This window comes from Giraffa tippelskirchi, chromosome 5 (assembly GCF_054371585.1).
Source record: "Giraffa tippelskirchi isolate mGirTip1 chromosome 5, T2T-mGirTip1v1.2.pri, whole genome shotgun sequence".
In the NCBI taxonomy this organism is placed as follows: Eukaryota; Metazoa; Chordata; class Mammalia; order Artiodactyla; family Giraffidae; genus Giraffa; species Giraffa tippelskirchi.
In genome coordinates this window covers 145,113,502-145,139,840 of record NC_137279.1, presented here as the reverse complement: position 1 = coordinate 145,139,840, position 26,339 = coordinate 145,113,502, and the positions used below count along the sequence as shown (strand labels likewise).

Genomic DNA, 26,339 nt, shown 5'->3' with positions numbered 1-26,339 from the left:
TCTTCCTGACCCATGGATCAAAATTAGTGTTCTATTGCAGCATAACAAATGACCTCAACTATAGCAGCTCAAAACTATACATATTTATCACCTGTCAGTTTCTGTGGGTCAAGAGTTTAAGGTCTTACAAACTGCAGTTAAGGTGTCATTTGGGGCTGGATACTCATCTGGAGTACTCACCTAGGGAAGGGTCTGGTCTGCCTTCCTGCTCATGTGGTATGGACATTTAGTACCTTGAAACTGTAAAATTCATAGCAGTTTACTTTTTTCAATGCTATCAAGGTTAGGAGAGATTGAAAAGAGACAGAGAAAGAAGAAGCAGGAAGGAAATCACCAGTGATGTAAGAGGTTAAGAGAGTACTTGTGTAATACAATTCCTCTACAGCAGAATTTCTCAACTTTGTACTATTTTATGTGTTGAGATGGTAATTCTTTTACTGTTCTGTGCATTCTAAAATGTTTAGTAGTATCCATAGCTTCTACCCACTAGATGCTTCCCTGGTAGCTCAGACAGTAAAGAATCTGCCTGCAATATTGGAGACCTGGGTTTGATCCCTGGTTTGGGAAGATCCCCCAAAGAAGGCAATGGCAACCCACTCCAGTATTCTTGCCTGGAGAATCCCATGGACAGAGGAACCTGGTGGGCTACAGTCCATGGGGTTGCAAAGAGTTGGACACAGCTGAGTTTCTAAGCATGGGCAATAGCTTCTACCCACTAGATGCCAGTGGAATCCAATTGTTACCCGCAATTGTTACAGCCAAAAATGTCTTCAGGCATTACGAAAGTGAACATTCACATGATGACCAGTCAGTATTCTGCTGGTACTTCAGAAACTCCCTTCTGGGCTTTGCTGGTGGTCCAGTGGTTAAGCATTCACCTGCCAATGCAGGGGACATGGATTTGATCCCTGTTCTGGGAAGATCCTACAGTCATAAGGTGACAGCCCATGCACCACAACTACTGAGCCTGAGTGCCACAACTGCTGAAGCTTATGCAGCCTAGAGCTTGTGCTCTGCAACAAGAGAAGCCACTGCAGTGAGAGGCCCGGGCACTGCAACTAGAGTACAACCATGTGCAGCAACAAAGACCTAGTGCAGCCAAAAAGAACAAAAAACAAAACAAAACAGGAAATTTCCTTCTGCTTCTTCCTGTTCATTATTTTCTACCTCCTTCTGAAAAGAAACCACTTTTTATTAATTACTTTTTAAGTTAATTTTTCTTTATAACTTAGTTTTACCTGTTCTTTAAAAAACTTTACATATAAGGCATTATTCAGTGTATATTTTTGTAATCTCTGACTTCTTCTATTGAACATTATGTTTGTAAGATTTAATCATGTTGTCACATGTAGCTATAGATCATTTAGTTTCATTGCTATGTAATATTCCACTGTATGAATATGCCATTATTTATTTCACTGTTGTTGAACTTTTGAGTTGTTGGCAGGTTATGGCAATTAGAGATAATATTGCTTAACAATTTTGTATCTGTTTCTTAATAGAATTTTGGACATATTTTTATTGGGTACATAGGAATGGAATTTCTGAGTCATTAAGTATACCTTCAACTTTAGTAGATAATGACAAAATATTTGCCAAAATGTTTTTCAAAATGATTGTATCTACTAATTTACACTTCCATCAGGAGTATGAGAAATCTTATTTCTCTTTTCCCAAACCTGATCTTGTCAGCTTAAAATTTTAGCTATAGTGGTTGGTAGATAGTAGTATTTCATTGTGGTTTTATTTTTTTTTTATTTTTTATTTTTTTGTAGTTGAATTTCAATTTTATTTGGGTCTGTTATTACTTCTTAAATTCTTCACAAGGAGTACACCAAAATTCAGCCTTTGAAGAAAATGTTGTATATTTTGCCTACCTGCCAGAAGATACTGTAGATATCTCAAAATTAGATCATGTACTTTTTTAAGCTATGCACGCATGCATGCATGCATGCTAAGTCACTTCAGTCATGTCTGACCCTGTGCAACCCCATAGACAGCAGCCCACCAGGCTCCTCTGTCTCTGGGATTCTCCAGGCAAGAATACTGGAGTGGATTGCCATTTCCTTCTCCATTCATTGTGATTTTAATTGGCATTTTCTGTTAATGAGGTTGAATGTGCTTTCATATGTATATTGACCTTTTCAATATCTGTTTTTGTGAAAGTCTTGCCCATTTTTCTATTGAGTTATCATTGTTTTTGATTTGTAGAGCTTCTCTTTATATAAACCCTTTGTTGATTCTGTGTGTTGCAAATATCATTTCCCATTTTGTAATTGGCTTATTGACTCATTATTGTGGAGTAGACCTTGTTGGTGTGCCACCTACATCCTTTTGGTATTCACTTTTGTGTAAGGTAGGCTTCTTTCTGCAAACAGCTAAAACTTTCCACCTGAGGACTTTTCTCTGGTCCCAGGGAGACTAGGGAGTAATCAGTTGTTGCCTCGGTGCCCCAGTGATAGGTCTTGACCAGTACCGAATAGGAGTTGATGAATAAATACCCTATTTTCCTTACCTCTGAAAGTAGTTTCTTTAAAAAAAAATGTTTATTTTCTTATTTGGTTGTACCTGTCTTAGTTACGGCCCTCGGGATCTTCGATTTTTGTCACAGCATGCGGAATCTTTAGATGCTGTCAGTGCAGACACATTTGAGAAAGTGGTGGCCTTCAATAATTACTTCTGTTCTTTGTGTTCACTTTTTTCTTTTGAAAAACTCCAAAGGCTTGTCTTTTAATGCATGGTGCTAGGTCTTCATGTGGCAAAGCAGTTTTGAAGATTTCATGGCTTCGTTTAATAGCCTGTTGCCACATATTAAAAAAAGCAGACTTGGAGAATGTGAATTACCTGTTGCAGTGAACCCGTAATTTAAGAAGGACTCTTGGTATTTTAAATGCAGCTTTTTTGTTGGCAGTCTTATTAGAGTTCTGCTATCTCATCATTGGGTCTTTCCCGTTTTTCAAAGAAGCTCTCCAGCGGAGTTTGCTTTTTCACTCATCTTGGCTAGGGTTAGCTTGTGGGCTTACCAAAACTGTGATCAAGACAAGTGCACAGTGTGGGAAAGAGGTGCTGATGGAAGTGGTAAATAAAATAATGTGTGCCCATGCTCGGACTGAAATAAGTGTTGGATTCTGACTTAGAGCCTGACACCAGATCCAGCTGTGCAATTAAAGTACATCAACTCATTTGCCTCTCTAAAGCCTGACACCAGATGCAGCTTGTCGCTTGCTACTCAATGATAGGGTTTTGATGAGTCTGCAAGCAATAGATTTATTATGGTGGTTTCCCTGGTGGCTCAGACAGTAAAGAATCCGCCTGCAATGCAGGAAACCTAGGCTCGATCCCTGGGTTGGGAAAATCCCCTGGAGAAGGGATAGGCTTCCCACTCCAGTATTCTTGACTGGAGAATGCCACGGACAGAGGAGTCTGGTGGGCTACAGTCCTTGGGCCTCAAAGAGTCGGACATGACTGAGAGACTAAGCACGGCACATCATGCTTGCTTCATATCATGTATGTATCTTCTGTGCAGTCAAACCTATCTGCCAATGATAATCTATATTTGTTGCCATTCCCCAGCCCTAACATAACCACCTCGGCTCTTCCTCAGATCATCAGGCATTGAGATTCTTATAAAGAGTGCACAACCTAGATCCCTTATACTCGTAGTTCACAGTGGTTGGGGTTCACACTCCTATGAGAATCGTAATGCCACCACTCATCTGACAGGATTAAAGCTCAGACAGTAATGCAAGCAGTGGAGAGTGTCTGTAAATACAGATGAAACTGCTTGCTTACCCACCAGTCACTTCCTGTTGTGTGGCCTGGTTCCTGATAGGCCATGGACCATTTGTGGTATGGGGCCCTGGGATTGATGACCCTGGACCTAGGTGGTTTTCCTGCCTAGGTTAATAAATAAAAATGTTTGGAAAATGTAGGTGTAGAAAGTTCAAAAGGAAAATTCATTCACATATTAAGTATTTATGATGTCCACATTTGGATTTTTGTCTGAATAGGTTAATGCAGCTGAATCAAAGATAACAAATTTAATATACTTAAAACATACCTTGGAACTTGTGGATCCATTAAAGGTAATTTATATGTGTGTGTCTTATACAAAACATGTCTAGCATCAGTTATTTAAAAGTTTTTGTTTTGAAAAATGTTCACATTTAGAGTGTTTTAAGAATAGTATAATGAATTCCCATCTTCTCTGACTTTCCACACACAGCACACACACATATTATTATCTTTATTATTACTCTTAATGAACAATTTGAGAATGAATTGCACTCTAAACTGCATACATCCTATGAACAAAGATGTTCTCTAGCATCACTACAATATAATTAAAAAATTCAGGATATTTAACACTGATACAATATTATTGCAGCTGACTGTTGCACAACATGGGGGTCAGGGCACCAACCCTCCCTGCAGTTGAAATTCCACCTATAATATATTGTTGCTCTTTGTGTCCTCAGTTCCTCAGGGTCCACAGTTCCTCCATATCTGCAGTTCTACATCTATAAATTCAGTCCCCTGCAGATCATGTGGTACTGTAGTATTTACTATTGAAAAAAATCCACCCCTGAGTGCACCTGCACAGACAGTTCAAACCCATTTTGTCCAAGGCTCAACTGTAAACTATGTGTAGCCTATACTGTATTCACATTTTTCCAATTGTTCTAATACTGTTCTTTATGGTAATTTTTTTTTTTTCTCCTGATAGAGGATCCAGTCCAGGACCAGGCATTGTATTTAATGTCATGGTTCTTTATACTTCTGAAAAGTTTTTCAGCCTTTTTTTGTCTTTCATGATAGTCATCTTGAAGAGTAAGGGCCAATTATTTAAAAGGATATTCCTGTTTGTGTGATTGTTTCTTCATGATTAAATTTGGCTTATACATGTTTGACAGTACTCTGTGAGCAATGTTGTATCTTTCTCAGTATCAAGAGGCACATGTCACTTTTTCCTTCTTGGTGATAATGACTTTGATCAATTACTTCACTATAAAGTTATAAGTAATCTGTGGAGAGATACCTTGAGACTGGGTAAATTTACTGTTCCTTGTCAAACTTTCACCCCTTGATTTTGGTATTTATGGCTCTTACCTGACGTAACTGTGATGGTTACAAAGTGATGAATTTTTCTCATCTATTTTTAAATTCTATATGGTGTAAAACATTTGAAAAACTTTGAATTAAAAGACAAAGAAGAATCACTTTTTAAAAATAAAAAATAATGAAAAGTGTAGAAAAATTTTGTTATAAACTTTATTCTACTACACACACATACAACAATTTGGCAAAATATTTCAAAAGTGTTGTCATCTTTCTTAGAATGAAAGAAGTATAATAAATCATCACCCCAAACTGATAGTTGATGAAACACAAAATTTCAAACTTTGGTATGTCTAAAGCAAAGCAAAATGACAAAGTTAGGAAAATTTTATCACAAATGACAGAAAATCTTTCTATCATAAAACTTATCTAATTTTATGAGAAAATACTGTTGTGCCAATGGAAATGTGGAAAATGACAAAAAATGAAACCAAGTAGTTAATAAGTAGTACCAGAAAATGTTCAACCTTACTACTAGTCAAAGAAATGCAAATTAATAAAGCAAAGTTTTTTTTCTTAATGGAGTCAACTTACTGCTAATGTGAGAACAATGAGACAGGCAATTTCATAGACAGCTGGTAGGAGTAAAAATTATGCATACCTTATAGGAATGCTTTATGACATATATCATATGTTTTGATGCTGTTCAAAACATCAGACATCAAAACATTCTAGAAATCTATTCAAAAAAACTGTTAAGAAATGTTGACCAATATTTATGTCCAGTGATGGTCTTTGCAGCATTGTTTATATTACTGTACATGGTGTAGAACTCTAATAATTAGGGGAAGTGACTGTTTGCTTTCCACAGGTGGAATATTATGACTTATTAAAAATTTTTACCATGAAGGGTTTCTAATGCTTATGATGTAGTATTAAGTGGTGGAGAAAAGGATAGTATAATGATGTAAATTTTTGATATGAAAAAGTGACAGGATATATACCATAATACTTGTCTTTGGAGGTATGATAGAATAATAAATGTGTTTCTTTATGCTTTTATGAATTACTTGTTTTTGTTGGTATATAAATATTATTTTTCTATTAAAAACCAAAAAAGTTATTATTTCCATTGTCTCATAGACAACTAAAATAAGGTAAAAATCAGATTACCTATGTTTTCTACTGTTTTCTGTTTATTCAAATAGTGACCACACATACTTTCCATTAAGCAGATTAAGAATCCCTACTTTTGTCATATAAGAATGGAGAAGTTGCTCTATTTACCAGCATACAAAACACTTTTTTAGTTTAATGTACATTTAACCCACAGTTTAGAATTATACATAGAATACTCAGAATATATAATGATAACTGTTTAAGTTACTATTGACAATAAGTAGTTTAAAGTTAATGTTTAGTTAGGAGACAAGAAAAATAAGTCATAATAGTAAACCAGTAGATGGTACTGTTTCGCCATGTGCTCTTTATCTGGAAAATGGGCCAGATACAATCTGTTTTCACCTATATACATAAAATATATTTTATGAGTATATAAATGAGAAAATGAAGCAAGAAAGTACTTGGTAAAATGTAAAGTACTAAACAAGTCTAAATGTTTTGTTTCAATAATGTTGTAATTTATTATCCTTAACTATGTTTATCTTATTCTTTAATAGATTACTCTGAAGAACTGTAACACACCTTTATTAAGAGCTTATTATGGTTCCTTGGAAGATAAGAGGTCTTTGTCATTCAGCTGTTAATAAAGCAGAAGATTATTCCTTTCTTCCTGATCTTTACTGATTTTAAGAACTCTACTTGTGTTCTGTAGGACATTTACTTAAGTGTTGGTTAACAAAAACTTTAGACTATTTATTAAAAATTTATTTATATATTACATTTTATAAATAACAATGATGGGGTATCAGCATAATTTTTGTTAGTGGACAATTAGAATAGCATTAAAAATTGGAATCATACAAAATTTTGATGTTTCTTTTTTAAGCTATTCTCCATAGAAAAACTTGCAAATATAAAAATATATTAGTCTCTTATGTTAAATCATAAGGACCAAATGTAACAAAAATAGTCTATATGAATACTGAGTAATATCTAATTACAGTTTAATTTTAGTATTGCAGTTTAGTTTAGCAGTGGCACTTTGTTTTTTGACCAAAAAGACTCATGATACTTAAACACTGTTATTTTATTGATTCAAGATTCTCACCTTGTGTGAGGTCACAAAATGAGGTTAATAATATAACTGAATTATTACAGATAGATATAGAACAGAATAAAATAAAAGATTAGGAAAATGAGTATTACCAGACTTATAGTTTGCATGATCACTATAGTAAGTTGTTATACTGTCTCACAATAAGTTTGGTCTCTCTTGCCCCGGCTGAGGGCAAGGACCATATGTTAATTCTTTGACTCCCTGCACCTAACATAGTGCTCATGGTATAAGTAAATGTTAATTGAGCCAACAAGCATGAAGCCAGAATTTTATAATAGTGATTCAGGGATACATTTTTATATTCACACACAAAATTAGTATGTATAGTTTGGGAGATCTATTAGCCATTGTAGGATTATCCTTGGTGATGTCATTTTTTTTAGGAAAGAGGTTAGGACTGACAAAATATTTTAAAATTGATGTAGTCAGAGTGCTAACTTACATAGTTTCATATATATATATTGTTTAACTATTTATTTGCAAAATAATTTCCAACAATAATTTTAAGAAGATATGGTATTTGCTGTCATTAAGATATTCAAATTGCAAATTAAAATAACTGACTTATTACCTATAATTTCATTTTCAGGTTTGGAATCATGCTTGACAAGATTAAAACAGTAATTAATGATGATGCAAGATACATGAAGGGATGCCTGAACATGAGGACTCAGAAGTGCTATGCAGTGAGGTCTAACATAAATGAATTTCTTGACATAGCCAGAAAAACATATACAGAGATTGTAGATGACATAGCAGGTAGTTTAACTACTTGAGCATATGTTTTCTGATTTTTAGAAATAAAACAAACTGTTTTAGTACTGCTTTTTTTTTTTTTTGCTGATGATATTAACCAGGCATATTTTAATTTTATTTTTTGTTCCCAAAACAAATAACAGATAAGATTAAAACATATTATCATCTAAGGAGCCTTTAAAAAAACAAAGATCTCAAAGTGTTTAAGTGTATCACTTCTTTTCTCCAAAGTTAAATATAGAGTGTCTTCAAATTTAAATATAGGGTTACATGAAGGTTTGGAGGGTAGTTTTTACCTTAGTACAATGTTGCATATAAATTACATGAAAAATACTGTCTATCAGTCCTAATGGGTTTCAGTGGAAGAAGAGATATTTTTGTCTGGGAGAGGTAGCATTTGCAAGCTAATACAGTAATTCATTTAATGAGTTTATTAATCTCCTAGTAAATATATTAAAAAATCCTAGTAAAATCTCTTAGTAAAAAATCTCTTAGGTACTGGGAATACATAGTGAACAGAACAAATTCCCTGTCCTCATAAAGCTATAATAATAGTAGAGACAGGTAATAAACACATAAACATATGTATGTATATATATGTGTGTCCATATTGCTATATAAAGTATATTAATTATATATAGTGCATAATTTCACATAGATGTAAGATAAATGAAGGAAAAATAGTAGATTAGAGGGATCAAAATGGCTGTCTGAGGAGGCCTTACAAATAGCTGTGAAAAGACGGGACGCGAAAAGCAAAGGAGAAAAGGAAAGATATATCCATTTGAATGCAGAGTTCCAAAGAATAGCAAGGAGAGATAAGAAAGCCTTCCTCAGTGGTCAATGCAAAGAAATAGAGGAAAACAATAGAATGGGAAAGACTAGAGATCTCTTCAAGAAAATTAGAGATACCAAGGGAACATTTCATGCAAAGATGGGCTCAATAAAGGACAGAAATGGTGGGGACTAACAGAAGCAGAAGATATTAAGAAGAGGTGGCAAGAATGCACAGAAGAATTGTACAAAAAAGTTCTTCATGACCCAGACAATCACAATGGTGTGATCACTCACCTAGAGCCAGACATCCTAGAATGTGAAGTCAAGTGGGCCTTAGGAAGCATCACTACGAACAAAGCTAGTGGAGGTGATGGAGTTCCAGTTGAGCTGTTTCAAATCCTAAAAGATGATGCCGTGAAAGTGCTGCATTCAATATGCCAGCAAATATGGAAAACTCAGCAGTGGCCACAGGACTGGAAAAGGTTAGTTTTCATTCCAATCCCAAAGAAAAGCAATGCCAAAGAATGCTCAAACTACCGCACAATTGCACTCATCTCACACACTAGTAAAGTAATGCTTAAAATTCTCCAAAGCCAGGCTTCAGCAATACATGAACCATGAAATTCCAGATGTTCAAGCTGGTTTTAGAAAAGGCAGAGGAACCAGACATCAAATTGCCAACATCCGCTGGATCATCGAAAAAGCAAGAGAGTTCCAGAAAAACATCTATTTCTGCTTTATTGACTATGCCAAAGCCTTTGACTGTGTGGATCACAATAAACTGTGGAAAATTCTGAAAGAGATGGGACTACCAGACCACCTGACCTGCCTCTTGAGAAACTTGTATGCAGGTCAGGAAGCAACAGTTAGAACTGGACATGGAACAACAGACTGGTTCCAAATAGGTAAAGGAGTACGTCAAGGCTGTATATTGCCACCCTGCTTATTTAACTTATATGCAGAGTACATCATGAGAAACACTGGGCTGGAGGAAGCACAAGCTGGAATCAAGATTGCAGGCAGAAATATCAATAACCTCAGATCTGCATATGACACCACCCTTACGGCAGAAAGTGAAGAAGAACTAAAGAGCTTCTTGATGAAAGTAGAGAGTGAAAATGTTGGCTTAAAGCTCAACATTCAGAAAACTAAGATCATGGCATCCGGTCCTGTCACTTCATGGCAAATAGATGGGGAAACAGTGGAAACAGCGGCTGACTTTATTTTTCTGGCCTCCGAAATCACTGCAGAGGGTGACTGCAGCCATGAAATTAAAAGACGCTTACTCCTTGGCAGGAAAGTTATGACCAACCTAGATAGCATATTAAAAAGCAGAGACATTACTTTGCCAACAAAGGTCCTTCTAGTCAAGGCTATGGTTTTTCCAGTAGTCATGTACTAATGTAAGAGTTGGACTATAAAGAAAGCTGAGCGCCCAAGAATTGATGCTTTTGAACTGTGGTGTTGGAGAAGACTCTTGAGAGTCCCTTGGACTGCAAGGAGATCCAACCAGTCCATCCTAAGGGAGATAAGTCCTAGGTGTTCATTGGAAGGACTGATGTTGAAGCTGAAACTCTAATACTTTGGCCACCTGATGTGAAGAGCTGACTCAATGGAAAAGACCCTGATACTGGGAAAGATTGAGGGCAGGAGGAGAAGGGGACGACAGAGGATGAGATGGCTGGATGGCATCACCGACTCAATGGACATGGGTTTGGGTGGACTTAGGGAGTTAGTGATGGACAGGGAGGCCTGGCGTGCTGCGGTTCATGGGGTTGCAAAGAGTCGAACACGACTGAGAGACTGCACTGAGTTGAGAGGGATCAGAGAATGACTGGGTATGGAGGCATAGAAAATGGGAATGTTTTTAGTACATAAAATAGCCTAAAAAGGAATTCCATCGCCCCCTTTTTTCATGTACTTTAGTTTTACTTTAGTTTAGTACAAACTAAAGCACAATGGCCTGAAGAAACCTGAAAGGATGAGTGAGGAAATTTGTTAGGATGGAATAAGGCATTTACTTATAGAACTAGTAAGAGATAATGGGTCAGAAATGTAGACTGGGGATCAGAATTTAGTTTTTGAAGGTCAGTTTGGAGGTTTTTCCCAAGAATAATTTAGAGGCAGTGAGATATTTTTGTTCTGTGGAGTGAAATTGATCAGGAAGGTAGCCTGAATGAATTTGAGTGGAGCAACGGAAAGAGGAACTATTTTAAGCTACTACCAGTTAACACAGCAAGTGTATATGAGAAAAGAGAATTATGAATGTTAAAGGAAGAATTGATAAGAGTTAATCATTGAGTAGATATGGCCATGGTAAAGTAAAGAGAAATGTATCCACTGGTGCTAATTGAAATGATTAGCCTGAGAATGGTGATACTGCTGAGAAAAACAGGAAAATTCTTGGAGGAACCATTTTGAGGAATAAAGATGTTAGTTTTTTCAAGTAATATCACTCTGTAGTGAGTGTGCAATTGAAAGGAAGATTTGAATGTTTTAGGAATTTTATGTGATAAAACACCTATTTCCTTTTTGGAATATTTTGCCCTGAAAAGTATGTTTTTTAGAGGGAATTTCTTACTGTGAATTAATTATTACAATAATTTATATAACTTTTTTCCTTTTATTTTCTTTCTAGCTTTACTGAGATAATTTACATACAGCACTGTATAAGTTTACAGTATACATAATAATAATTTGATTTATATACCTCATGAAATGATTATCACAATAAGTTTAATGAACATCCATCCTAATATAGGTATAAAATTAAAGAAATAATAAGATAATATTTTTTCTTGTGATAAGAACTCTTAGGAATTACTCTATTAACAACTTTCATATATTATAACATGTGTGCGTGTCTGTGTGCATCCATGTGCTCAGTTGCTTAGTGGTGTCCTACTATTAGTGGACTGTAGCCAGCCATATACAGCAGTGTTAATTATGCTTATCATGTTGTTCATTGCATCTTTAGTACTTACTTACAACTAGAATTCATGCTTTTTGACTGCCTTTGTTTAATCCCCCCTCCCCTTACCTCTGCCTCTGGTAACCTCAAATCTGATCTCTTTTTTTTGAGTTTGTTTGTTTTTGAAGAATAATTGACTTAAAACATTATGTTAGTTCCTATTACACAAAATAGTGATTCAGTATTTCTATACATTTCAAAATGATCACCATGTCTAGTTATGCTCTGTCACTGTGCAAAAATATTAACATGGTTATTGACTATATTACCCACAGTGTACACATTTCATACTTGTGTTGCACCTGGAAATTTATACATTTTAATTTCCCTCACTATTTCTTTCCTCTCTTTCCCTCTGACAACTACCTGATCGTTCTCTATAGCTATAACTGTTTCTGTTCAGTTATGTTTATTCATTTGTTTTGTTTTCTAGATTCCACCTATAAGTGAAATCATACATTATTTGTCTTTCTTTGTGTGACTTATTTAACTTAGCTTAATACCCTCTAGGTCCATCCATGTTATCACAAATGACAAGATTTCATTTTTTTATGGCTGGTGCTAGACATATGATAGCATTATATATATATATATATATATATATATATATTCATACACACACACACGGGGCTTCCCTGGGTGGTTCAGTGGTAAAGAACCCACTTGCCAATGCAGCAGATGAGGGTTTGATCCCTGGGAAAATCCCTTGGAGAAGGAAATGGCAACCTACTCCAGTATTGATTCCCTGTGAAATCCCTTGGACAGAGGAAGCTGGTGGGCTACAGTCTGTGGGGTCACAAAAAAGTTGGACACGACTTATCTACTGAATAACAACAAATACACATACTCACACACCCCTTCTTTATTCATCTATTGATGGGCAGTAAGATTGCTTTCATATTTTGGCTATTGTAAATAATGCTGCAACAAACAAAGGGATGTGTATATTTTTTTAATACCCAGGAGTGGAATTGCTTAATCATATGGTTAGTTCTATCTTTGATTTTTAAAAATATTTATTTTTATTGAAGTATAGTTGATTTACCTATTTTTAATTTTTTGAGAACTCTCCACACTTTTCCATAGCAGCTGCACCGATTTACATTCCCACCAATGGTGTACCAGGGTTTTATTTTCTCCACATCTTCACCAACACTTTTTCTTTGTTGTCTTTTTTAGTAATAGTCATGCTATAGGTGGGAGGTGATATCTCATTGTGATTTTGATTTGCATTTTGGTGATGATTAAATGTTGAAAATTGAATCTTTTCATATGACTGTTGACCATCTGTATGTATTCTCTGGAAAAATGTCTATTAAGATCTTCAGCCCAATTTTAAATGAGTTTTTTTTTTTTTTAATATTAAGTTGTATGAGTTCTTTGTATATTTTGGATATTAACCCCTTATCAGATATATTATTTGCAAATGTCTTTTCCCATTCAATAGGCAGCCTTTTTGTTTTGTTAATGGTTTTCTTCACTGTACAAAAGTTATTAGTTTGGTATAGTCCCATTTGTTTATTGTTGCTTTTATTTCCCTTGCATGAAGAGACACATCCAAAAACGTATTACTAAGACTGATGTCAAAGAGCTTACTGCCTGTTTTCTTCTAGAAATTTTATAGTTTCCAGTTTTATATTTAAGTCTTTAATCCATTTTGAATTTATTTTTGTGCATGGTGTGAGAGTAGTCCAGTTTGATTCTTGTAGCTGTCTAGTTTTCCCACCACCATTTATTGAAGAGGCTGTTTTTTCACTGTTGTATATTTTTGCCTCCTTTGTCATAGGTTAATTGCCCATATTAGTGTGCATTCATTTCTGGGTTCTCTGTTCTTTTGATCTATGTGTCTGTTTTTGTGCCGGTACACTACTGTTTTGATTACTGGAGCTTTGTAGTATAGTTTGAAATCAAGAAACATGATACTTCCAGGTTTGTTCTTCTTTTTCTAGATTGTTTTGCCTATTCAATGTCTTTTGTGTTTCCATACAGATTTTAGACTTATTCTGTGAAAAAGGCCAGTGATATTTTGATATGGATTGCAGTGAATCTATACATTTTTTTTCAGTAGTATAGTCATTTTAACAATATTAATTCTTCCAATCAGTGAACATGATATATCTTTCTGTCTATGTTGTCTTTGGTTTCTTTCATCAGTGTCTTATAGCTTTCTAGGTACAAATTAACAGATTTCTGTATATTAATTTTGTATCTGCAACTTTATTGAATTCATTGGTGAGTTCTAATAGTTTTTTTTTTTTTTGATAGAGTCTTTAGGGTTTTCTACGTATAATATCACACAAGTAAAACAAATATTAAATAAACTCCAATATTCCTAATGTAGAGGTTATACTCTAGTTTTGGTTTTAGCAATTTCTTTTATTTTCAAAATATTTATCTGAATGACCACCTTTTTACTATAGTGTTTTTTTTTCTTAAAAGAATACTTAACCATATATTTTAGATGTTAAAAATTGTTAGAGTTTAAAAATGTAAGAAAAGAAACCTCATACCCTGTTGGTGGGAATGTAAATTGGTACAGCCATTATGAAAAACAGTATAGAGCTTCCTTGAAAAAACTGAAAATAGAGCTACCATATGATCCAGCAATCATACTTCTGGGTATATATCCTGGAAAAACAAAAACTCTAATTTGGAAAGATATATGCACTCCAGTGTTCCTAACAGCATGTTCCTAACAGATATGCAACAAACACAGGGCCCATCTAGCTTAAGAAGATGTGGTATATATACAATAGAATATAATTAAGCCATAAAAAAGAACAATATTGCCAGTTGCAGCAACATGGATGGACTTAGAGAATATTAGCCTTAGTGAAATAAGTCAGACAAAAGCAAATACTATATATCACATTTATGTGGCATCTAAAAAACAATACAAATTAATCTGCATGCAAAATGGGAGCAGACTCATAGATAGAAAACAAATTCATAGTTACCAAAGGGGAGAGGGAAGGAGAGAGGGACAAATTAGTACTGTGGGATTAACAAATTCAAACTACTATACATAAAATAGATAAGTGGTAAGAATTTATAACACAGAAAATTGTATTCAATCTGTAATAGCCTATAATGGAATATAATCTGCAAAAACCCCTACTGAATCACTATCTTGTACACATGAAACTAATGCAGTATTTAAACTCTGTGTGTGTGTGTGTGTGTGTGTGCGCGCGCGCATGCGTGCGCACTCACTCTTGTGTCTGACTCTGCATCCCCATGGACTGGAGCTTGCCAAGCTCCTCTGTCCATGGGATTTCCCAGGCAAGAATACTGGGCTGGTTTGCCATTTTCATATATCAGTTAAAAGAAGAGAGTAATAAGAGCTTCCTACTTATATATAAATAACAAAGAAAAGTTAGTGATTTTTTTAAACATGAAGAGCAATTTACTCACAAAATTTTTTTTGTTTTTATTTTTCTTGTTTCTGGCCACTAGGAATGATAACACAGCTTGCAGAAAAATATAGTCTTCCTTTAAGGACAAGTTTTAGCTCTGCTCGAGGATTTTTCATTCAGATGACTACAGATTGTACAGTCCTATCCAATGATCAGCTTCCTTCAGAGTTTATTAAGGTTCGTTTTAGAGTTCTGGTTAGGAAATTATTGTTTCTGATTTTACAGAATTACACTTATATATTTTCAGGCATTTATTGAGTATTACATGATAGGTTTCTGAATGTTCTGTATATTACTTCTCTTACTTCTACCCATCCACCTAACAACTTCACTAATCTAAGAGTGATTGAGAAGAGTTTTTAAGAGAAATACCAAACACAGTGTTTCCCATAATTCTGGAGCTTGATAAGGGTAGTAAAGGAAAATGAAGAAAGAAAATCCAAAAGGAATTTTTGATCAAAGAAGTTTGAAAAGTACTGTACCATTTCCTGTTTTAGGTTGTTCTCAGTGCACATCTACCTATTAAAGATTTAAAAGTCCTAAAATAAAGAAATTTGCTTAATTTTTAAATATCCAGTATTGCCAAATCTTTGGACCAGGGGAGTATTTTTTTTATATATACGTTAATTCCTCTACAGGATACTGATTTGTGAAAGTCTAACCCACTTTAATCTTTCTCTGCCTGCAGGGAGTACCTTATGACAAAAACAAAACCTTTCAGGTCTTTAAAATATATACTATATTATCCAGTAATAAGAGATGGATGAAGTAAAAAAATGGGTCAAGAATTAGTAATGGGGTTAGAGACTGAGTAAAGTTTGGTTATGGGGCAAGGGCTAAGACAGGGGTCACAGATGGAGTGAAGGTTCCTATCTACCATATATATTATTACTTGGTAATGAGGTGTAATATTTTGTTAACATTTCTACATGGCTAATTTAAGAGCTGTAAAAATAGTCATGTCAGACTAGGTTAAAATATTCTGCTTTAACTTGAGAACTGATCTTTTCTTTGCTACAAACATTATTTGGGACTTTTTTGATGATACAATTATCTCAAGAATTAAAGTGATTAACCTAAGTACCTATGATTCTATTGTTTAAAATCTCTATGTTTTACTTCATAAGAGTATGTATCTTGACATTTTTTTTAATCTCCTAGCAGATTTCTAAAGTGAAAAATTCTTACAGCTTTACATCAGCAGATTTAATTAAAATGAATGAAAGATGCCAAGAGTCTTTGAGAGAAATCTATCACATGACTTATATGTAAGAGCATTTGAATTTTTTGAATACTGATTTAAATTGATTTGATTCGAGATACTATGATACATTTCATTAACTGACTTTTTTTCTGGTTGCAGAAAATTGTAGTTATGAATGTTAGCAAGGAAAGACCATTTCCTAGAAAAACAGTTAAAACTTTAAAGCCTGTCATTGTGAGTGAGATCACTGAGCCTCACAGAACATTCAGGGCAAATCTAATTACAACCGCCCCTCCCCCAAAATAAATCCATTATACTGGGTTATAGAAAAAGCTTGATACCCAGCCAAATATCCACATTTCATCAGTACTTCACTCATCCTTTTAATACAGTTTTAAGAAATGTCATAATGACATGAGCTTGAAATATCTCTAGTACCACTGATACTTCTGTAGTGTATACTCCATCATTATGTAGAAGTTGGCACATCTGGGCTTATTTGGGACTTCATTCAGTTTATTCTTTTTCTTTAGCATGTAAGCTCTCAAATTCTCATGATTTAGTACATATATTACAACATTATAATAATACCAGTCTTTTATTATTCATAAAACAGTAGCAGTGTGTCTAGAAATAAGAACTAGGAAATTCAGAATTGGTGAGCTGAGATGATGAAGATAAATGTTGGATTTTCAGAACAATTTCAGAGCATAAACCAAAAAGATTATAAGATATAGTAAGTTGCAGAACATATTTTCCCATGTAAGGGAAAAACTTTTATATTATGTCACAATATGGTAACTACCACATGAAAGCATAAATAATTATGTAGTTAGGGTTGTGTATGAGAGAGAGAAAGAGGGAGACAGAGAAAATACATAATAGCTTTTGTGTTAAATTTGACATTGCAAAAGCAAAATTATTAGTAGATGGGATCTACTAATTGAAGTATAGTGAGGGCTTCATTTGACCTATATAAAATATTTTTAATACTAAAAATTTATTCTATTAATATTTAAGAAAGCAGTCTTTAAAAAAACTTGGTCTTAACACACCAGAAGATGGATTCTCTGCTACTAAATAACTGTGACCTTGATTATGAGCTTCAGTTTCCTCATCTCTGAAATAAGACAATAGAACAACAGACTTTATCTAGTGTACAACTCAACTGTCAATGTTATTTTACCTCAGGCAATGAATTTTATATTGTTTTACAATTATGTTGTATGCCCCTCTTTTAAAAGCACTATTTCTCTTATCAAACATGTACTTTCAGGATCGTGTGCAAACTGCTTAGTGAGATTTATGAGCATATTCATTGCTTATATAAACTGTCTGACACTGTGTCAATGCTGGATATGCTACTGTCATTTGCTCATGCCTGTACTCTTTCTGACTATGGTAAGTTATTTTCTTTGGAATCAATAGGTTGCATACTGAAATTTCTATTCCATTCAAGCAATTTTATATAACAATTATGAATGTTTTACATTTTTTTCCCTGATATATAGTCTCTTACCTATGGTCCTAGACTGAGACTCAAAATATAGAAAGCGAAATTACCCTTAAAATTTCTTTTAGACGTCAAAAGATTATTTACTGAGAAATTGAGAAATTAGAAAAAAATAATGCAAGAAACTTTAAAGTCTTTCCTAAAATAAGAAGGACTATAGAGCTGTCTCTTTGGTGAAAATAATGATGATCTAAATTCATAAATTTCAAGTCTGAAGAAGCAGTGTGATGCTAATACTAACAGACATGACAGAAATAAAGTCTTGAAAGTGAGCAGATGTGAGCATCCCAAGATCAATTATATCACTTATTTTTGTGTCCCAAGTCTATACACAAGTCTTGAATATAAATGTCAAGCCATTTTCTAATGTTAAATGACTACTTCAGGTTAGCTCCCATCCCTTGAAAGTTCTTATCCAAACTATCAGTATGCAGATTTGCATAACCTGTATATGACAATTTGGTTGAGTAATTATGGGCTTAATAACATTAAATTTCTAGTTAAAATTTATAGTAGTATTTCTAAAACATTCTGTTAATTTTTATGATGGAAAAGGTATTTTACAAAGGTTTTTTCATTTTTTATATTTCTGTATTTCTTATGGAAGTATCAAATTTTTCAGTTGGTAGCGTATAGGCCAAAACTTAATAGTTTTCTCAACTATTAAGATAGTTGATGTTCCATTTTGAGAAGGACTACCCTAAAACTCCAAACTTATAAGTAGTTAATTTTTGGTGTTAAAAATGATTTAAATATAGTAAATTTTTTTTTTTTTTTTACTAATCAACCTCACTTTTATAATGAATACTTTCAAGTTTGCCCATGTATTTCCTTGTAGCATTTTAATTTTTACTTGTCTCTCACCTTCTTTCTCCTCTTTTCATCGTAGAAAGCATCTATAGAAACCTGATCATTATTTCTTTCTACAAATTAGCAATATCTTTTGTGTCTTTTTTTCCTAGCCTCTGAGAATACTTTTTAGACAAAATTTCTATAAGTTTTGATGTAAAATTGTGTTTTTATTTGGTTTTGCTCTATTTTCAGACCTCATTTGAAAAGCTAAGTATGCCAAATTTGAAATAATGCTTAAGGCGAGGATTAAGTAAATGTGTGATTTTAGAGTCCTTGAAAGTAATTGTTATTTTTAAATAGCTGGTTGATTCCTTTTAATTTATGCAAATCTGAAAATGTTATGAACTATTTTGGAGCCCTGCACAATGACAGGACCAAAATCTTATATTTTTTCTGGAAAAGAATATAAGTTCTGATGTGATTAGACTATGCAAGTTATCATTTAGAGGGACTGAAGATAAAATAATAACTTAATGATATTGTTCCAGATTGACCCTAGTAAAGTCACTAAAGTATAAACAGTATGTACACACCACAAAATCTTTAAGTATAAATATATTAATCTTTCAAAACCATTTTATTTTTCTCTTTAGTTCGGCCAGAGTTTACTGATACTTTAGCAATCAAGGAGGGATGGCATCCCATTCTTGAAAGAATATCTATGGAAAAACCTGTTGCTAACAATACCTATATTACAGAAGGGAGTAATTTTTTTATCATAACTGGACCAAATATGAGTGGGAAATCCACATATTTGAAACAGATTGCTCTTTGTCAGATTATGGCCCAAATTGGTAAGTTAAATGTTTACTTTATGGTTATCAGTTCAACTCCCCATTTAAAATATTTCATGCCCAGTATTTTAGATCATATATACATATATGGACCATAACTTTTACAATTCGGAATTTATTAAGCTCCATCCAGTTTGGATTACATTGTACTGAAAATCTTGTGGGATATAATAGAAATAGAAACTTCTTTTTTATAGTTATTAATGTTATATCAACTATTAAATTGAATTGTATAATTATCCGAGATTCAAAAACTTTGTTGAGAGAGAAAGTGGTACCAGTAGCAGCAACTACTACCTTTAATAACTCATATAAGATTTTTCCCAAAATTGTAACATTGGGCACAGAAACATTTCCCTTACTTAATTTAAGGTTTACCAATAACTTAGTTTTAACAACTGCTGTGTTACACTTACGTGTGCATATAGTTCAGTTCGGTCACTCAGTTGTGTCCAACTCTTTGTGACCGTGTAAATGACTGTCACTGTTCCAACATTGTTATGGATTTCTTGGCATCGAGACACAACTCACCTCTTATCTCTGAAAATTGGGTTCCTTGAGACCGATGTGAATCAGAGACCAGATGTTTGGTCAGTCTGGGATGATTTTGGTTCACCTCACCCTGTGGAATTGGCAATGTCTGGAGACATTTTTGGTTGTTACAACTGAGGGGAGTATAAAATCCAGTTCAGTTCAGTTCAGTTGCTCAGTTCTGTCTGACTCTTTGTGACACCATGGACTGTAGCACTCCAGGCTTCCCTGTCCATCACCAACTCCTGGAGCTTGCTCAAACTCATGTCCATCGAGTCAGTGATTCCATCTAACCATCTCATCCTCTGTTGTCCTCTTCTCCTCCTGCCTTCAATCCTTCCCAGCATCAGGGTCTTTTCTAATGAGTCAGTTGTTTGCATCAGGTGGCCAAAGTATTGGACCTTCAGCTTCAGCATTGGTCCTTCCAATGAATACTCAGGACTGATTTCCTGTAGGATTGACTGGTTTGATCTTGCTGTCCAAGGGACTCTCAAAAGTATTCTCCAACACCACAGTTCAAAAGCATCAATTCTTCGGTGCTCAGTTTTCTTTATGGTCCAACTCTCACATCCATACATGACTACTGGAAAAACCACAGCTTTGACTATACAGACATTTGTCAGCAAAGTAATGTCTCTGCTTCAATATGTTTTCTAGGTTTGTCATAGCGTTTCTTCCAAAGAGCAAGCTTATCTTTTCACTCATGGCTGTAGTCACCATCTGCAGTGATTTTAGAGCCCCCCAAAATAGTATCTCACTGTTTCCATTGTTTCCCCATCAACTTGCCATGAAGTAATGGGACTGGATGCCATAATCTTAGTTTTTTGAATGTTGAGTTTTAAGCCAGCTTTTTCCCTTTCCTCTTTCACCTTTATCAAGAGGGTCGTTAGTTGCTCTTCGCCTTCTGCCATAAGGGTGGTGTCATCTGCATATCTGAGGTTGTTGATATTTCTCCCAGCAATCTTGATTCCAGTTTGTGCTTCATGCAGCCTAGCATTTCACATGATGTACTCTGCATGTAAGTTAAATAAGCAGAGTGACAACATATGGCCTTGACATACTCCTTTCCCTGTTTGGAACCAGTCTGTTGTTCCATGTCCAATTCTAACTGTTTCTTCTTGACCTGCATACACATTTCTCAGGAGGCAGGTAAGGTGGTCTGGTATTCCTATCTCTTTAAGAATTTTCCATTTTGTTGTGATCCACGCAGTCAAAGGCTTTAGCATAGTTAGTGAAACAGAAGTAGATGTTAATGGAATTCTCTTGCTTTTTTTATGATCCAGTGGATGTTGACAATTTGATCTCTGGTTACTCTGCCTTTTCTAAATCCAGCTTGAACATCTGAAAGTTCTCGGTTCACTATTGTTGAAGCCTGGCTTGGAGAATTTTGAGCCTTACTTTACTAGCGTGTGAGATGAGTGCAATTGTGTGGTAGTTTGAGCATTCTTTGACATTGCCTTTCTTAGGGACTGGAATGAAAACTGATCTTTTCCAGTCCTGTGGCCACTCCCGAGTTTTCCAAATTTGCTGGCATATCAAGTGCAGCTCTTTCACAGCATCATCTTTTAGGATTTGAAATAGCTCAACTGGAACTCCATCACCTCCACTAGGTTTGTCCATAGTGATGCTTCCTAAGGCCCACTTGACTTCGTGTTCCAGGATATCTGGCTCTAGGTGAGTGAGTGATCACACATTGTGGTTATCTGGATCATTAAGATCTTTTTTGTATAATATCCAGGGATGCTGCTAAATATTCTACAATTCACAGGACAACCACCTCCCTTACTCCCCTCCCCTGCCTCAGCCCACCCACATGCTCAAGAAAGAATTATGCAGCCCTTGATGTGACTGAAGAAGCTTGGTTTAATGTAATGGATTTTAAGGGAAACGCAGAATAGTGATATCTATCACATAGTGCAAATTTCCCTTACTACTGGGAAAGAAAATCAGAAGTCAGTGAATCATTGAATAAAGAGTATATATTTTATTAAATTTAAAAGGCTATCTTAGATAACTTCCTTTCCCTTACAAGAATACTGATTCATATCTGAGACAATAATCTTGCTTCTGTTGGAATAGTTATGAGTTCCGTCCTTTAAAAACAGGCTATCTAATTTCTGTGTAGTTATAATTGTTAAAACATTCATTATACTGAATTAAAATTTGAGTGTATAGAACTTCTACTCATTAGTCCTAATTCTTGTATGCATTTCATAATAATCTATTATATCCTGAGAATAGGCCTTCAGATATTTGAAGAAAATTACTATTACTCTACTTCTCTTGCCACAGTCTTTGAATTTCTAAAAGTATATGTAGTATCTTATAAAAATCAGATTATAAAGGAAATAATAGTAGGACTCGAAAAGCATGGAAGTTGAGAATATAGGCTTTAGAGCTAGGCCTAGCTTTTGTAGTTACTGGCTGTGTGATATTAGGCAAATACTTAACCTCCTTAGTTTTTCTATCTGTAAATGAAAAATATAATAGTACCTATGTCTAAGAAGTGTTGTAAAGATTAAACTACTCTTTGTTCTACAAAGCAAAAAAAAACAAAAAAAAACTAAGCCTCTGGACTCATTGTAGCTCCTTAGGAATATCATGCTGTTCACACACACACACACACACACACACACACACACACAACACACACACACACACACAACACACACACACACACACACACACACACACACACACACACACACACACACACCTTCCCTGGTGGCTCAGATGGTAAAGAATATGCCTTCAGTGCAGGAGCTCCATCCGGGTTCGATCCCTGGGTCTGGAAGACCTGCTGGAGAAGGAAATGGTAATCCACTCCAGTATTTTTGCTTGGACAGGGGAGCCTGGTGGGCTACAGTCCATGGGGTCGCACGGGGTTGCATGGGGTTGCAAAGCATCGTCGGACATGACTGAGCAACTAGCACTCACACACACACACACACACACACACACACACAATGCTATGGTCTTAAAGGAAAGGTATGAGAGAAAATAGAGGTAAGAGCATGTTCTAAAGCACAGAAGCAATAAACAGCATGATATTCCCAAGTAGCTACAAGGAGTTCAGAGGCTTAGTAGTTCTTTTGCTTTGTAGAATAAAGAGTGACTGTGAGAAGTGGCAGGCTTAAAGCTGAAGAGATGGGCAGGAGTCAGTTTGTGAAGGGCCTTAGGTATTTAATGGAGGAGAGAGAACCTTATCCAGATATCTATAGGGAGCTATAGATGTTTTAGCAAAAGAATGGCATAATTGGATTTGAGTTTTAGATAGATCACTCTGGCTATTGTAAGGTTAGAGAAGAGCCAGATTAGAAGCAAAATACCAGCCAGCAGGCTTCTGTGATACAATGATAAGATATGTTAAGAGCCTTTTTGGTGGAGGTAAGAGAGAAGGGAAAATATGAACCATATGTACCATATACGCTATATTCTATACTTGGTACTTTCACATTTATTTTTCCTATGTGATCATTTTGGCAGTCCTGTGAGAATGTTGTATTTATTTGCTCTCTGTGATGTCATCATATTTATTATTATTATCTGCATTGATATTAATATTATGTTAACATTGCTTTCTCTTCCTGCTATTCCTTATTATGCAAAAGTAGATCCTATTCTTCACCCTTGTCTTTGTTTTAAATCCTGAAATAATCTGGCTTTGTTTCTTCACTCCCATTATTTCACATTTTTCTATACAGAGTTCTGTATATTTGACACTTTTTTCATTTAATTATTTGTATATTTTTATCTTCTTATGGTTTTAGAATGCTTTTTGTATCCCATTTTGTATAGCGATAGGTATAAATAATCAGATTGATTTGTTTTCAAGAGATGAATATTTTAGGTTAGTTAGCCTGATATTTCTCACACAGAAACCATCTTGTGAATAAAAATTCACCTTAATAAAAAATTTAATGTTTTGCATTCATTCTAATTGTAGATGGTTCTGTACTTTTCTAATAACAACTATTTCTTAATATATCTTTCTATAATGATTTTATCAACTTGAGCTTCATAAGAATTTCCTTCAGATTTTCATATTTTGAATATTTTGTATCATCTGACTATACTATTTAACAATTTTTATCAAATTTATAACAAATCTTTCTTATGTACTCAAATATGTATTGTCTTTTTTCCACTTCCAAATAACTGTACAGTAGGTAGGGTAAGCATTTCCATTTTATATGTGAGGAAGATGAAGCTGGGAAAATTTAAGTGGTGTCCAAGGTTTTAAAATAAATGACAGAACTGGGGTCATGCCTTCTAATTCCATGTCTTGTGATCTTTCCACCACATTAATCCTTAGATAGGCTACTAAATAATATGAATTGGTGGAAAGTGCAAAGTGTTAGTAGTGCTTATATTTTATAAAAGCATCTCAGTTTACTTTGACTTATATTTTATAGGATCATATGTTCCAGCAGAATATTCTTCCTTTAGAATTGCTGAACAAATTTTTACAAGAATAAGTACTGATGATGATATCGAAACAAATTCATCAACATTTATGAAGGAAATGAAAGAGGTACCTGATCTCAACTTTCCTTATGTTAAAAACATATTGAATTATCCTGCTAATGGTCAATTATAACATAAGAAAGTATTTTTATATTAAAGCTTGCAGATGTGTTTATACTCCTCTACAAGAGCCAGAGGGCAGTCAAAGACAGCTTCCTAATTTCTGTCTTATGTGGAAATGGAAGTAAATGTTTTATTGAAAAATACAGCTTTAAAGAAAAAGCTAGTGTTATTGAATGATAAAAACATGCTTTCATGTTTTTATATGGGATATATAAAAGACTTCAGAGAGTGATGACCTGTTCAGAAACATTTTGCATAGTTAGGCTTGATTTTAAAATAAAAGATCACTGTGTTAAATGGTTTTTTAAAAATCACCCTTTTTGTGCTCTTGTGGAATTTTCACTTCCTATACCAAAGTATGTATCAGCACCTATTTTTGACCTGAGCACATGTCAAATAAACTTGAAGGGTTAAAGGAATTCAGTATAACTCTTGGCCTATCTTTAGTAAATATGGATTATTGGATCATTGTATAGTTTACTAATTTTCTTTAGATAGGGAATAAAATTATCATTTGCCTACCACATGTGATATTTATATAATTATTTAGTATGTATTGAATAACGATGGGGGAATATAGCAATAGACTAGGTGCTTGAGGCATATTTTTAAATGGTCCTAGCTCTTAAGAAGCTTAGTCCCATGGAAAGGTAAAATGGCCATGATGGTTAACAGTTGTGTCATAACATAATTCTATATCAGGCATGATTTAAATTTATTTTACTCAGAAGTCAATGGACTTGGATGCTTTTTTCTAAATATTTCTTTTCATTTTTGCTGACTATAGAGATGTTAACTGAGAGATAGTTTAGGGTGTTTATGACATCAGTTGATTCGTCATAGCTCAGTTGGTAAAGAATCCGCCTGCAATGTAGGAAACCCTGGTTGGATTCCTGGGTCACGAAGATCCTCTAGAGAAGGTATAGGCTACCCATTCCAGCACTCTTGGACTTCCCTTATGGCTCAGCTCATAGAGAATCTTCCTGCAATGTGGGAGATCTGGGTTCGATCCCTGGGTTGGGAAGATCCCCTGGAGAAGAGAAAGGCTACTCACTCCAGTGTTCTGGCCTGGAGAATTCCATGGACTGTATAGTCCACGGGGTCGCAGAGTCAGACACGACTGGGCAACTTTCTCTTAAACAAGAAAATGACCATCTTTGTGCTTTATTTAAACATTTAATTCATTGCTTTATTTCACTGTATCTGATTCATCAATATTTTAGATAGTTGTTATTTACTCTATGCATATGTCTATTTATGTACACATCAGCTGTTCTACTGGAATTATTAGTAATGAGATTTTTAGAAAGAAAAGCAATGTGTTAGTTTCTGCTCAGCAGGTTTTCTCTGTCAAAATATATTTCAAATGAACTAATAAAGGAACTGGATTTTTCTTCATTTTTTGCTATAATAGTGACAGCTGTTTGGTTGAAATGAATAATTTTGGAATTATATTTTCAGATAGCATATATTCTGCATAATGCTAATGACAAGTCACTCATATTAATTGATGAACTTGGCAGAGGTACTAATACAGAAGAAGGTATTGGCATTTGTTATGCTGTTTGTGAACATCTGCTGAGCTTAAAGGTATTCCTCTCTATTTATTTTAAATACACTAATTTTGAGTCCTTTAAA

At 34.5% G+C, this 26,339-nt stretch overlaps 1 protein-coding gene across 7 annotated transcripts in view; it reads left to right on the top strand.

Annotated features, from left to right (window-relative positions):
* MSH4 (mutS homolog 4) overlaps window positions 1-26,339 on the top strand; it is an 88,204-nt gene that overhangs the window by 37,732 nt on the left and 24,133 nt on the right. For 2 of the 7 annotated variants that reach the window (XR_014053590.1, XM_081490163.1), the window contains exons 9-17: window positions 4,011-4,085; window positions 6,738-6,802; window positions 7,887-8,056; window positions 15,258-15,394; window positions 16,382-16,485; window positions 17,698-17,822; window positions 19,380-19,580; window positions 24,527-24,645; window positions 26,163-26,291. Coding sequence is in view for 4 of the 7 variants with exons in the window: in XM_081490163.1 (XP_081346289.1) it covers window positions 4,011-4,085; window positions 6,738-6,802; window positions 7,887-8,056; window positions 15,258-15,394; window positions 16,382-16,485; window positions 17,698-17,822; window positions 19,380-19,580; window positions 24,527-24,645; window positions 26,163-26,291 (1,125 nt within the window). In the remaining 3 variants the exon portion in view is untranslated. Of the gene's footprint in view, window positions 1-4,010; window positions 4,086-6,737; window positions 6,803-7,886; window positions 8,057-15,257; window positions 15,395-16,378; window positions 16,486-17,697; window positions 17,823-19,379; window positions 19,581-24,502; window positions 24,646-26,162; window positions 26,292-26,339 lie in introns of all 7 variants that reach the window. The other 5 variants (XR_014053588.1, XM_081490161.1, XR_014053589.1 and 2 more) reach the window with 3 other exon arrangements.